Here is a 12935-nt window from a genome sequence, read left to right on the forward strand (position 1 = left end):
CGTAGTCAGGCACGGCGCAGGTCCGCAATCGCTTGAGTCCACCAGTAAGCTGGTGGTCTCCCATTTCTAAGGTGGACTCGCCTAGGCATGGTCGCATCGCACGCACGCGAGAGCGTATCGCTACCAGCTAGTCTCCGTCTAAACCAAGTAGGTTTCGCTCACGGCGGAGCGCTTCCCCAAATAGGGAATGTCAATAAACTACGCAGACTCTTAGGGGGGGGGGGGTTCTGGCCAAAGTCTACGCTCCATACAAATTTCGAAAATTTTGTATGAACAAAAGTCTACGAAGGGGGAGGGGGTGAACTGCTCAATCGGCCACCGCGGAGGCGCTGTAGCTGACAGAGAAGACCCCGTTTACTTTGGCCACCACGAAGCCCTTATAGGTAGTAAACACCAACTCCTAGACGAGGTATTTACCCGTCGTCCATATCGCCGCCATTTTTCTAAACCCATCCGCGACCCAGTTGCCGTTGCTGGCGGGTACTCGGTACAGGTCCGCTATCATGGTGATATCCGGATATCGCCATGTTAGCACGGATATATCCGTGTCGTACTCAGAAACCACCTGACAAAGCAGTTGCTGAGCTGCGTCACAGTAGTTCAATTTCAGCTGCGTTACCTGCACTGTGATTTGTTCACTGTGGCTTTCTGGGAGGCTGGGCACCTTGGTCCACCCGTTGGATGCATGTTGTTCACGGATTTGCTGGTACAAATCAGACAAATGCGTGGAGTCGTGGAGCCTTGTGCCTTATGGCCTTCGGCGCCGCATCTCCTACATATGTAGTTAGCTTCTGTTAGGGCCTAAACCAAAGCTACCTCTACCTGTGCCCCTGTCAACCTCTTCCGTAGTCTAACGGTTGCGGTGTCCACCTGCACGTCGCACTGTTGCCGCAGTGTCGTGACAAGCTCTTCCAGTTCAGTGAACTCGTCTAGGTTTTTCACCTTCAAAGTCGCCTCTTGTGTGAAAGTCCTCAAGTGGGAATTCATCAGGCCCCATGGCTGTATTCCCTGCTACCCTTAACCTTCCGTAACTCGCGCGGTTGACTACCTGCGTCAGCACCACACTAATGCTGTGTACAAAAAGCGAGATTTTTTCAACGTGTTGTACAAAATACAACAGCGCGATCGCTCGAGGGTTAAGATCAACGAAATATACTACTGCAGTTGTTATCCTATCTGCTTTCTGTACACTGCCGGAAAACTGTTGAAGAGGATCATTCTGTCGAGGCCGAAGGTCTATTCCGAGAAACCCGATGACTCTGGCCTCGCGAAAACCAGTTCGGCTTCCGAAAGGGTCAATCGACGGTGGACGCTATTAGGGCTGTAATCAAAAGGGCCGATATAGCGCTCCAAAAGTGGGAGTTCCGTTACTTCCAAGGTCTTCCAAATCGTACTTTAACTACAAAGAAAGTGGCGGGCAAGTTGAGTTGGCCTCCCTTCCCATCCGGGAGCTTGAGCCGAAAGGATAGTGTTAGTACTAGCCAGGACCAAAGCTTCCAAAGGAGAGAGGACAACTAAAGGCGTAGCTGGTGGAACGCTAACCACTAGGACTAGAGAGTACTCATATAGGAAATCATCCCTAACGAAAAAGATTTTTAGTGGGTCGAAACCCACATTACCCGAGGAACCACCTCCTGGCTATCAGATCAGCAGATTTTCTCACTCTATACAAAAAGGAGTATATCCAATATCGCCAGATCACTGAGTTGCGATGGGGATCGCGATCGGGTGGCATTGTTCGAAGGAAAAAGTGAAAAACAACGCGTGTTTGGGGCAGTTGCGGTGGGGATCGCGATCGGGTGGCATTGTTCGGCGGAAAAAACGAAAAGTGACGCGTGTTTGTGGTAGTTGCTATGAAAATCTCGGTCGCGTTGCATTGTTCGAAGGAAAAAGCGGAAAGTGACACGTGTTTGGGGCAGGTGCACATTGTCCTTCCTCGTGAAGTGATAAAAATGGATTCACACTTGGTAGCAAACAGTATTGCAGAAAAATTAAGGAGTCAAGGAGTGGTTGCGGTCATCCGACGACATGGAACTGGGTGAGATCATTCCGAGTTTTTTGTTTTCTTTACTAGAAGAAGTTGAGGTAATTTCGCCAATTTGTTTTTATAAGGACTCCTGGAGTCCTGTAGTATCTGCAAATAATCTAGTAGCTCTGGTGCCAGCCTAGTATTGAAGCGATAAAAATGTAAGAAGAAAGTGATTGCAGTTCACAACTATCATTGAGCAAATTTAAAATAGTTGGCTTAATTACCTCAACGGCTGTTGATCACAGGTAACACATGGGACTACTCTTAGTAAAATACATAATTCGAAAATAGCTATCTAAGCTTGAAAGTTTATTCTCGGTGAACTTAGAGTAGTTCAATACTGTGGGAAACGCGCGACTATTTCCGTGAGTCGGTCGGTTTTCTCGGTAGGGAGATGGGGACGCGAATATTGAATGCGAAATCAGAAACGCGCGATAACTTTCATGGGAAAGTCGGTTTTCACGGTTGTGTAAACGATCAATGTGGCGACGTGTTTATTATAGAACGATCGTTGACGTATGTACAGTACCCTTACTATCGCGATCAAATAAATCATAATCGAGATGAAGACCGCGGCGTGTTACCATACCCTACTAGCAAATACTCCTTCTCAAGACAACTGTGGTGATGCTGTAGATTCCACGGTTTCTAATAACAACGGTTGTCGAACTAACATTCCTTCCCTTTCCTGATGACCGTAAGGACGTGGCCGGCACCGTTATTGACTTTAAAATATTGAACTCTCGAATTGTGCACATTGAGAGTGTGTAGCTAGTCCCAAGCACCATTCATTGGATCTCTGTGTAACTTCGATTGTTCTGGTCAATCACGGAGTAGTAACTACGATGTGTACGGTTATCTTTGCTTTGCTACTCCAGTCCAGTATTGCCAGATCACTCTCACACAAGAAACCAATGAGATAATTGCTTGCAGCTTCAGTATGTGAATGTTAGTGATCTATTTTTAGACGAAAATGGCGCCTGCTACGTTAGGTAAATTCCAACCTATTAGGGTAACCAATATAATTTGGACCCCCATATATTTTGGACCCCCTGTGACCTATTATCACAACTTTCACAGGTATAATGATGAGATGACGGATATTTTTAGAATCATTCGCTAAATAAGATCGGTCTGCACGGGCAGCAATCATTTCCTCACTGGAAATATCCTTATTTGTCTTGAAATTATTTTTTGCCAATCTCGTCATTCGTGCGAGTGTTGGATCATGTTTACAAAAAGAGATTGCGGTGCTGAGGAAACTTGCAGATGAAAACAAAAATGTTTATCATTCTAGCGCATTAAATTCGCAAAGTACGTCTAATCAGCCTTTGTCAATCAAGTAATTAAGATATGATCCAGCATATTCAAGCAGCAAATTCTTCCAAAATAGTTTCAAACGAGTTTAAACACCGGGTGTCCAAAATATATACTGAAGAGGGTCCAAAATATATTGGGGTGTCCAAAACAGTGAAAACTGATGCTACAAAAATCAGTTACTTTTATCAAATTTTCAGCCATAAATGACCTTGTGGGTATCTTTAACGGACAAAGTAGGCTTTTACGAACATACTAACATCATCATTATGTGTGATGACCCTCTGAATCTGTTTGATTTTGAATTAAATTCAAACCAATGTCCTCTAGGGGTCCAAAATTCAACCGTTACCCTATATGTGCAAAAAAAATCTTCAATCCTATTATATGTGCATCATTGCTACAAATTTGAGCTCGATTGGTTGATTCGCGAGGTTAGAATCGTTCTCGTAAAACACTATTTCTAAAAAAAACTTGTCATGACAGTTCAATATCTCGAAAACCAGTGTACCGAATTGAACTGGTTTCCGAGATATGACAGTTAAACAAATAGTTGTCTTAAAAAAGTGTTTTACAAGAACGGTATTAGCTACGCGAAAGATTAACCAATCGAGCTCAAATTTGTACCAATGATGCACATATAATAAGTTGACAAACAGTCAAAATTTGAGAGTTTTTGATGCACTCTATGAAAATTTACAGCTTGTTGAACTTTTTTGTGAGTGAAAAAAAGTTGCCTATCTCAAACATTTTGGCCATCCTCCGTATGAATAAATCATGTTGTTTTTCGAAGTTTCTATGAGCTCGTCTCATTGACTCAAACTAAAATTATAGATCAAACCAATGTCAGCATTGTCATGCTCAACGTTATGCTGGCATATTAATTTATGAAGCAAAATGGAAAAAAATATTAGCATAACTTCAAATGACTCTGAAACTAAGGAAAGATTTGGCTTGTATTAACAACAACATGGGAAAATAAGCTTAGAAGAGCAGTATATGAGCGGCGCGGCCCTAATAAAGTAGCTAAAGCAATCTTTGTGTATGTGATTTACAACTTACAGGATTGCTACGTAGTACCCAACTAGGAGTGAATGTTATATATTTTCTACTGTCAGTATGTTCTGTTTCATTTGCAAAGAAATGCTTTAAAATGGAGAGACACTTCACTACACACACAAAAAATGTGCTAACTCGCAGAAGAACGAAATTTCGTCACAAAGAATCTCAGTCCGTACAAACAAAACCATCAATTCCCATTATCATCAACTTCGTCATCGAACTTACCAAACTTTCGACATCATCGCCGCTCTCGTTGTAGTCGCTAAACTTTTCGAACGCCTTCTCCACATCCTCCGTCGTGGGGCACTTGAAAAACTCCTCCAACACCTTCCTCGTTTCGGAAAACTCGTACAGATAGTCGAACGTCGACGAGGCAGTGATGGGCGTCGTGAACGAACCCGCACCGAACGTTGGATTATCGTCCGCCGTCGTGGAAATCAGCCCCAGCGTAGGTTTAATTTCCGGCGTGGAACGTTTCGTGGGAATCTCCTCGAGATCTTCACTCCGGTAATCACTGTCCAGTCGTATCACGTTGAGCTTGTTCACCTCCAGTGGCGCGGAATCCATGGCAGCTACCGCCGCCGAATTCGGCGTGCTGCTACCGTTGATGCTTATCGTACTGGCACTGACGGCAGCCCGCTTGGCGTCGAATTCGCTGAGCAAGGCGTTGGCATCGAACGTGACCGAACTGTTCAGCCCCGAACTGACCTGCTCCAGTAACGTGGGAGACCGCGTCACCGGGTGGTACGGATGGTGGTGGGCGCCGGTACCGATCGGAGTGGGGGTCGTGGCAGCACTGGTGTTACTATTATTTGTCGACTGCTGCTGTTGCTGCTGATGGGGTGGTATCACTCGCTGTGGGAAGCCTGGACGTGGCGGTGTCAGTAGCGATGGGGAAGTCAGGTTGAGTTTGTAGTTGGACGACATGTAGTAGGACGAGCTGTCCTCGTTCAAACTTAATCCAAACCGCCGGGGGGATCCTTCGTATTCTGTTTGGAAGAAAGGGAGAGAGAGCGAAAACAGACAATATTATAGTTTAGTCTAAAAGGGTCTTTTAATGGTGCGGTGGAAGGAGAGAAACGGATTCGAGTGACCTTTGACTTCCAGTATCGAAAGTTTGTATGGTGCGTTGTATTCAACTCGTGCACACGTACAGTATTGAGACGTTACAGTAGTGGATGGGGAGTAAAGTGATACTTTTATATTCTATTGTTTTGCTTATGCTGTTTTGCTGTTTACGTGGAAATAGACGCGAGGTTGTTTTTTTTTAAATTTTGAACAAACAGTATTACTGATTGATCCGTTGTCAGATCACATCACCAACCATAGTGACTCGTAGATGGACAGCGTACCCCAACCTTTTAACAAAAATCCTTCCTGAGACAACCGTAAAGATATTGAGGTTTTCGGTCTTCATAACAATATTTGTCTTACTAACATTCCTTCCCATCCTCGATGACCGTAAGAACGTAACCGGCCCCGTTATTGACCTTGCTATAGTTGGGAGCTCTCGAACTGTGTGAAATGAGAATGATGTGCTAGTCCCAAGCCCAGTTCATTGGTTCTTTGTGCAATTCCGGATGCCTCGTTCGAGATTCAACAACGAATTGTATGGTCATCTATGCTCAATGCTCATGCTCAACCTATATTTACGAAACACCGTATGTAACAAAATCCATGAATGGAGAAAATTGATGTTGATGTTCGCTGTTCCCCTAGCAACTCGAACAGGGAATGGCCAAAATGTAGAGTAAGGTGGGGCAAAAGTTCGACCTTAGTTGAAAATTATACTTTTTTAAGGAAATCGAAGCAGATAAAAATAAATAAATACCGTATGGTGATTCTAACATCCATGAGCTAAAAATTTGCTGAACAAAGTTACGCCAAATGTCTTTTCAATTTTAAGTTACAATACTTTTTGTATGTGTGTGTCTAGTTCGAACTCTTGCCCCACCACAGGGGCAAAAGTTCCAATCTAGTGTTTGTGGAATTTCGCTAACCGTAGCACACTATTTCGACACTTTGGTAACACTAGTTTACAGCATTTTTGAACTCGGTAAGCTGATGATCATTTTTGGTGTAGAATCATGCCCTGAGTTCGAAAACGCGAAGGAAAAAAATTACAGTAGAGCGGAAAATTTTTCGACTTTCCATACAAGGTTGATGATTTGAAATCGATTTTTGTTCTATTTTTAAGCAATGTCGCTCACTTCACACACCTCATTCTCCGTAATCAATGCTCCGATTCAGCTGAATTTTTTACTGTAACTCGCCTACATATGATATGTCAAATAAACGTCGAGAAAGAATTTTTGAGTTGATTTTTTCTTATTGAAAAAAAATACTTTTCTTCAAAAAAATTAGGGAATTTTGCTAAAATTTAAGAAGATCGTCCCTAAAACTCGCCAATATCTTGAATTTCATCAATCTGACGCAAAACCTGTATTCAGATGACCGAATGGTATTGTATTCAGCTTTTAATTTATGGAAAAAGATTTAAAATTGGTTGAACAAAACGCAACATATTTGAATTTTAGTAAATTACATATTTTGAAAAGTTGCAAAACTCGATATTTAGCTAAATCTCAAAAACTGTTCTACTCTAAATTTTTTGAAGGTCGGTTTCTAAATCAGCACTAAATTGTGCTTCAAAAATTTTGGTCGTTGACAGAAGTTCACGACTTTCGTTTTATTTTGTAAACTTGTGTAATCTAAATACCTAAAACCAATTAATATTTGATGTTGGAACTGAAATACACTTTAAAGTTCGATCTGGGTTTTACCCAAATTATGGTTAAATTTACTACACCAAAAATTAGTAGTTTTCCGCCAAATTCAGATGAAACCATTTTTTTTCAACTTTGATCGAATTTTCTCACTAATTCCATCATTTTTAGAGATAATATGTACATTTTGCAGAATTTTAGGTTTTTACCTAAAGTTGCTACTTGACTCGAACTCTTGCCCCACAATTCGAACTTTTGCCCCACTATGTGTAAAATATGATTTCCAAATCTTTTTTGCAAAAAGTTATACATGCTAAAGTATCTTCAAAACATACCTAGTTACGCCTCAAAATAAAATTTCGAATTCGATATCATTACAATTCCATTCCATGCGTTGGAAGGACCATCGCATATTATAATTTTTTGATCAAAAACCAACATTTTGTCATAACTTTTCGAAATATTGATCAATTTTCATAATTTTTGGAGTGAAAGACTCTTTTTCAAAAAGGCTTCGAACAACCGTGACACCCGAAAGAAATAATTTGAATTGAGCTCTAAAACTTCAAAAGAAACTCTTGCCCCACTCGAACTTTTGCCCCACTTTACTCTATGAGATAGACCACATTTTTCTCTCACAAAAAAGTTCAACAAGCTGTAACTTTTCATAGAGAGCACATAGATGCATGCATCAAAAAATCTCAATTTTTGATTCGATTGGTTAACCCAGTCTCATCAAATTCGTACCGGAAGTAAACATATACACAAGCGCCACGTGGTGGCGACGTTTGGAACTGGAAGTACTCGTAGTCCTGAACAAATTTGCCGGAAATCATATCTTTTGGCTTCAATTTCGTGCTATTTCTCTCCAAATTTATACCGGAAGTTACTATGTACACTAGCGCCACGTGGTGGTAAAATTCGTAACTATGCTCTTCATGACCTAGAAGCTCTCGCAGTCCTGAACAACTTTGCCGAAGATCATACCATAACATCTGGCTTCAATCTCGTGCTATATCCCAGCAAAGTCGTACGGAAACTATTCTCTTCATGACCTGGAAGTTCTCGCAGTGCTGAACAACTTTATCGAAGATCGTACCATCCTATTAATCCTAGAATCAACTAGTACATTGTGAGCCTACCACAAATTAGGTAACGCTCTAGGAAAGGGGGAAGTACGATCGAGGGTTCCGGCTCACACAAAAAGTACAGGATTTTCATGCAAAAAAAAGCGTTACGGTGGAGGGAGGGGGAGGGGGGGTCCAGAAAATGTCGATCTCAGCGTTACTTAATAAATGGATGCTGTCTTATCGGATACCTATAGATGTTCTGATTTGCCGAAGCCTAAGTTCTTCTAAGAGGTCTGGTTCTTGAGTTTAGAATTTCTAGACTCACTAGCGCCACCTAGGGGGTGAACCTAAAATCAACTAGTTTACTATCTGACAGCCCTTGATGTTCTGATCAACTTTGTCAAAACGGAATTCTCCTATGTGGTCTGATTCTCGAGATACAGCAGTCAATTTCTAAGACTCACTAGCGCAACCAAGCGGATAAGTAAGCAACAAATTCACTATCGAATAACTCTTGATGTTCTGATCAGCTTAATCAAAGATGAAATACTACTATGTGGTCTGATTCTCAAGATACAGCTAAGATTTTCTTAGACTCACTAGCGGCACCTAGCAGATGAACCTAGAATCAACTAGCCACTATTCGACAGCTCTTGATATTCTGATCAACTTTGCAAAAGACTAATTTCTTCTATGTGGTCCGAATCTCGAAGTACAGTAGTATAGATTATCTAAGACTCACTAGCACCACCTAGCGGATAAACCTAGAATCAACAAGTTTAATATAAGATAACTCTGGATGTCCTGATCAACTTTGCCGGAGGCTCCGCACTTAACCCAAGAATGGTTCAGCTTATGCTAGGTACACTACGCATTGCAAAGCCACGCTTGATATTCACAACACGAGCGTTACTATACTGGCAATAGCTGTTAACACAAAGACTATCAATGCAAAAATCACTAACGCCGCCTACTGAAGCAGTATGTAGGGTGCCTGTACCAGTTATCGCACTACCTAAGCAATACTATTTCTACACAACTAAGAAGAAGACCGACGAATGTCATCGATATGTCTAATGATAGATTAGTTTTCATACTTTTCAGGAAAAATATAGAAACCGGGCCAAAACTACTTTTAGTATTTATTGCGGTGTGTGCCAATGATAGGAACCCTGTACCAGTTATGGACATAATTGGTTATTTGGGTTTCACTTCGCAACTAACTGGTACACACACTGAGCCTACTTAATAACGTACTATCGTATCGTACAACTATGCTAAAGACACCAGTCCTCCAACATGCCTCATTTCTCCACGGTGATCGCAAAAGTTACTGATCGAAAATAAATATATCACAGGGCGTTTGAGGTATTCTTCTTCGTCTTCTTCTTCTTCTTCTTCTTCTTCTTCTTCTTCTTCTTCTTCTTCTTCTTCTTCTTCTTCTTCTTCTTCTTCTTTATGGCTCTACGTCCGCACTGGGACTTGGCCTGCCTCGCTTCAACTTAGTGTTCTTTGAGCACTTCCACAGGCAGGACTGAAAATCGTCGCCGTACGAGCAGAAAAGTCGACGACGAGAACGAAAACTAGAGCGTCATCATTGCTCGTTCCACATCGGATGACTCATTTTAGCCAGCGAATTGTCGTTGTGGTACCTTGTGGTATGCACATAATAAATTATTGTATTACTCTATTACGTTTAGCGTGTATGTTTACATTGAGTATCTGTCATATGTGGAGATGTTGTTATTGTTGTCTGGAGTGTGAATCATTGTATGTAATATTGAAGTATCGGTAATAAAGTGTATACAAATAATGAATACAGTTGTTGAATAATCATTACAGAGAAAGATTCTCACATTGGCGACGAGGATGGGATACAGTGCATGTGAAATTAGTTTAATTTCGGTTCGGGAAGTGTTGTCTTTGGAAAAAGAAAGAGATGAGTGGTATGTGTGTGTGTGTGGTGCATGCAGAGTGGTGATGACCTCCAGGTGATGACTTGTGATTGAATTTCAACATTGGAATCAAAAAGGTAAATATTGTGTACTAACTGTTCAATATGAATCAAACAATATATTTGTACCTTCGACTAATGACAATGATCAACCTGTGAGAGATTTTGATGCTGATCGGTATTGTTTAGTTCAAATCGATGACAATCACTATTGTCAGATAAAGAAATAAAGAACTGTGAAAGAAACCTAAGTTTTGTTGATTGTGATATTGGTACTCGTTGAATAGAATTGTTGTCCTAAATCTAGACTTAAATGCTGAATGATGAATGAAGTATTGATTTGTTAACCGGATGGCCGAGGAAGGCGTAGAGGTGAAACAATATTTTGAAATCAAATTTTGCCGTTGCTGTTAAAAGCCAGTGAAGGCGATGAAAGCCAATGAAGGCGATAAAAGCTAATGAAGGCGACATTCTTGAAATAGCCGTAAAAGGCGGAAAGGATTACAGATAGAAAAGCCATTGAAGGCGGAAAGCAGGAAAAATGTTATAGGCAGAAGAGCCGACTAAGGCGAAAAACTGTCGATAACTGAAAGATCCGTCGGAGAGTGAAAAGCTGTTGAAGGCGGAAAAAGCCGTTGAAGGTGGAAATGCCGTTGAAGGTGGAAATGCCGTTGAAGGCGGTAAGACCTGCAAGGCAGATATAGTAGTTTCTTTGTAGAGCCGTATAAGGCGAATTGTGTTATTAAAAATTAAAGTACTAAAAACGCAACAGTATCGTAAATTTCGTAAGAAACAGATTACCAGCCAACGCAGATTTAAGGGCTGTTTGCAGATCAGAAGAAATTTCTCGGCCTCAAGGCATGGGAAATTCCTTGGCTGAATCACTCAAGAAACCGTTTTTTCTTCGATCGCAGTACGCAGTTGCGAAGAAATGACAGTTCAAATGGCAGTCACCGTAGAAAATTTCTGACAGGAATCGTTCTAGAAGTTTCTTGAGCGATTTCTCTTGAACTCCAATCTGGGCTTTTTAGTTAAATTGAACCATTAAAAATGAAATTTCACACCAATTAAGTGGCAGCTGAGAAGGCGAAAGACAAAACTGAACTTTAGGCTGAGCGTGACTAGAAAAACAGGAACGAATAGTATTTGAATATGTTCCAAATGCGAATATAACTGAGCAGATACTGAGATTGTTGTGGACCCACCTCAGGTGATATATATTGAAGTTATCATTGCTCAGTAAAGTATTATAAGTCTACGAGACGTAAAAAGGGTTGGCTCTTGAAACCAAATTAACATGAAGACATGATTTAACTAATGCTTTGTCCTGTTACAAGACTAAAAATGTAACTTCAAGAAAATTAACATCAATTTGTGAGAATAATTAAACTGTCTTGGTAGTTTGCAAGATAGGAAGTCAAAATGACAGTTAAAGCATTCGTTGAAGCTAGACGACATATTCAGAGCAGTTGCTAACCACTAACCTGTTAAGTATCATGCTAGTCAAATGGCTAGTTGAATTGGATATTTAAAAAAAATCGAACAATAAAAAACTTTTCGGCTTAACTAGAAGTCTCAGGAATTCGAGTAAAAAGCTCTTTATAACCTATTGAATGCCACTAAATGTTTATGCGATTCAAGTACAGTGAGATCTTGAGTAATCACTTCTGAAGTCTTTGAATATAAAATGTATCGGGTGTTGTCAGGAGGGGCATTTTGACTTATGATTGCCTAACACTGGATATAGTGCCATTTTTGCTAATGAGTGGGCCATCTTGCCAAGAACTGTGGCACAAGTTAGAGAACAAGGTTCAGCAGTACGCTCAACAACAAATTCTGCACAGTAATTTCCTTACAGGAAGAGACAAATTTTGATCAGTTAAAGAAGTATTGAAACTATTATTGAGGAGAATAACGTACAGTACATCAAAAGCACAAGATATTGGAATAACAAAAGATAATCATTTCTGTAACTACAGGAATAGATATATCTAATGAAAGCTGGATTATGAGGTTTGTTTTTCAGTCGAGCTTATTAATGCAAACAGGTACCATTTACTAACATTACCTTGTTTGAATTTTTAGATTTCATACACTGAAAAAACTGCAAATATTGTATGCATGTGTCGCACACATAGATTTTTGCAATTTGTCATAGATAACCCTTTCCATGTGTAGATACACATAGTTTATGTAAGGTCCATCGATTTTATGTGTGATCCAGCGTGGAAAACGAGTATGTGTGTACACATAAAATTTATATATCAAATCCATGGATTTTTACCAATAAAAATGTATAAACGATATTTGTGTTAATAAGTTCATTGAAAATTTGAATAAAAACCTGCTTTAAATTGTTTCAGTACATAGAAATGAATCGTAGAGGCAAGCGTAAGGGCCATCATGACACAGACAATCATGGTCAGTGCGCACTAAGTCAGACTTGTAAGCGTTAACAAAAAAAAAATGAGGATGTATTTCATCGAAAAGATGTGAAATAAGTGATATGATAGACAGATGATTGGGCTTTGCAATAATGCAGAATATTCTAGTCCGATCCAACGAACTGAGAATATTATCAATATGATGAGCATATGAAGAAAATCAGATAAAAAGTTTTAAATTTTGACGGTACATTGAATGCGAATAATTTGGAAAAGGCTTGCTGAAATAGCTTCATTCCGAAATTATCGGAAACATGATTCCTAAAAACGTGGACACCTATACAGGTGAACCGTCGAAAAGTGCTCCAATAAGATGATCGATTTATTTTGTTA

General features: G+C 40.4%; 1 protein-coding gene across 5 annotated transcripts in view; it reads right to left on the reverse strand.

Annotated features, from left to right (window-relative positions):
• LOC109422876 (serine-rich adhesin for platelets) overlaps nucleotides 1–12935 on the reverse strand; it is a 209378-nt gene that overhangs the window by 62211 nt on the left and 134232 nt on the right. For all 5 annotated transcript variants that reach the window (XM_062845308.1, XM_062845306.1, XM_062845304.1 and 2 more), the window contains one exon: nucleotides 4634–5397. In XM_062845308.1, the coding sequence (XP_062701292.1) occupies nucleotides 4634–5397 (764 nt within the window). The remainder of the gene's footprint in view (nucleotides 1–4633; nucleotides 5398–12935) is intronic.

This window comes from Aedes albopictus, chromosome 1 (assembly GCF_035046485.1).
Source record: "Aedes albopictus strain Foshan chromosome 1, AalbF5, whole genome shotgun sequence".
Taxonomy (NCBI): Eukaryota; Metazoa; Arthropoda; class Insecta; order Diptera; family Culicidae; genus Aedes; species Aedes albopictus.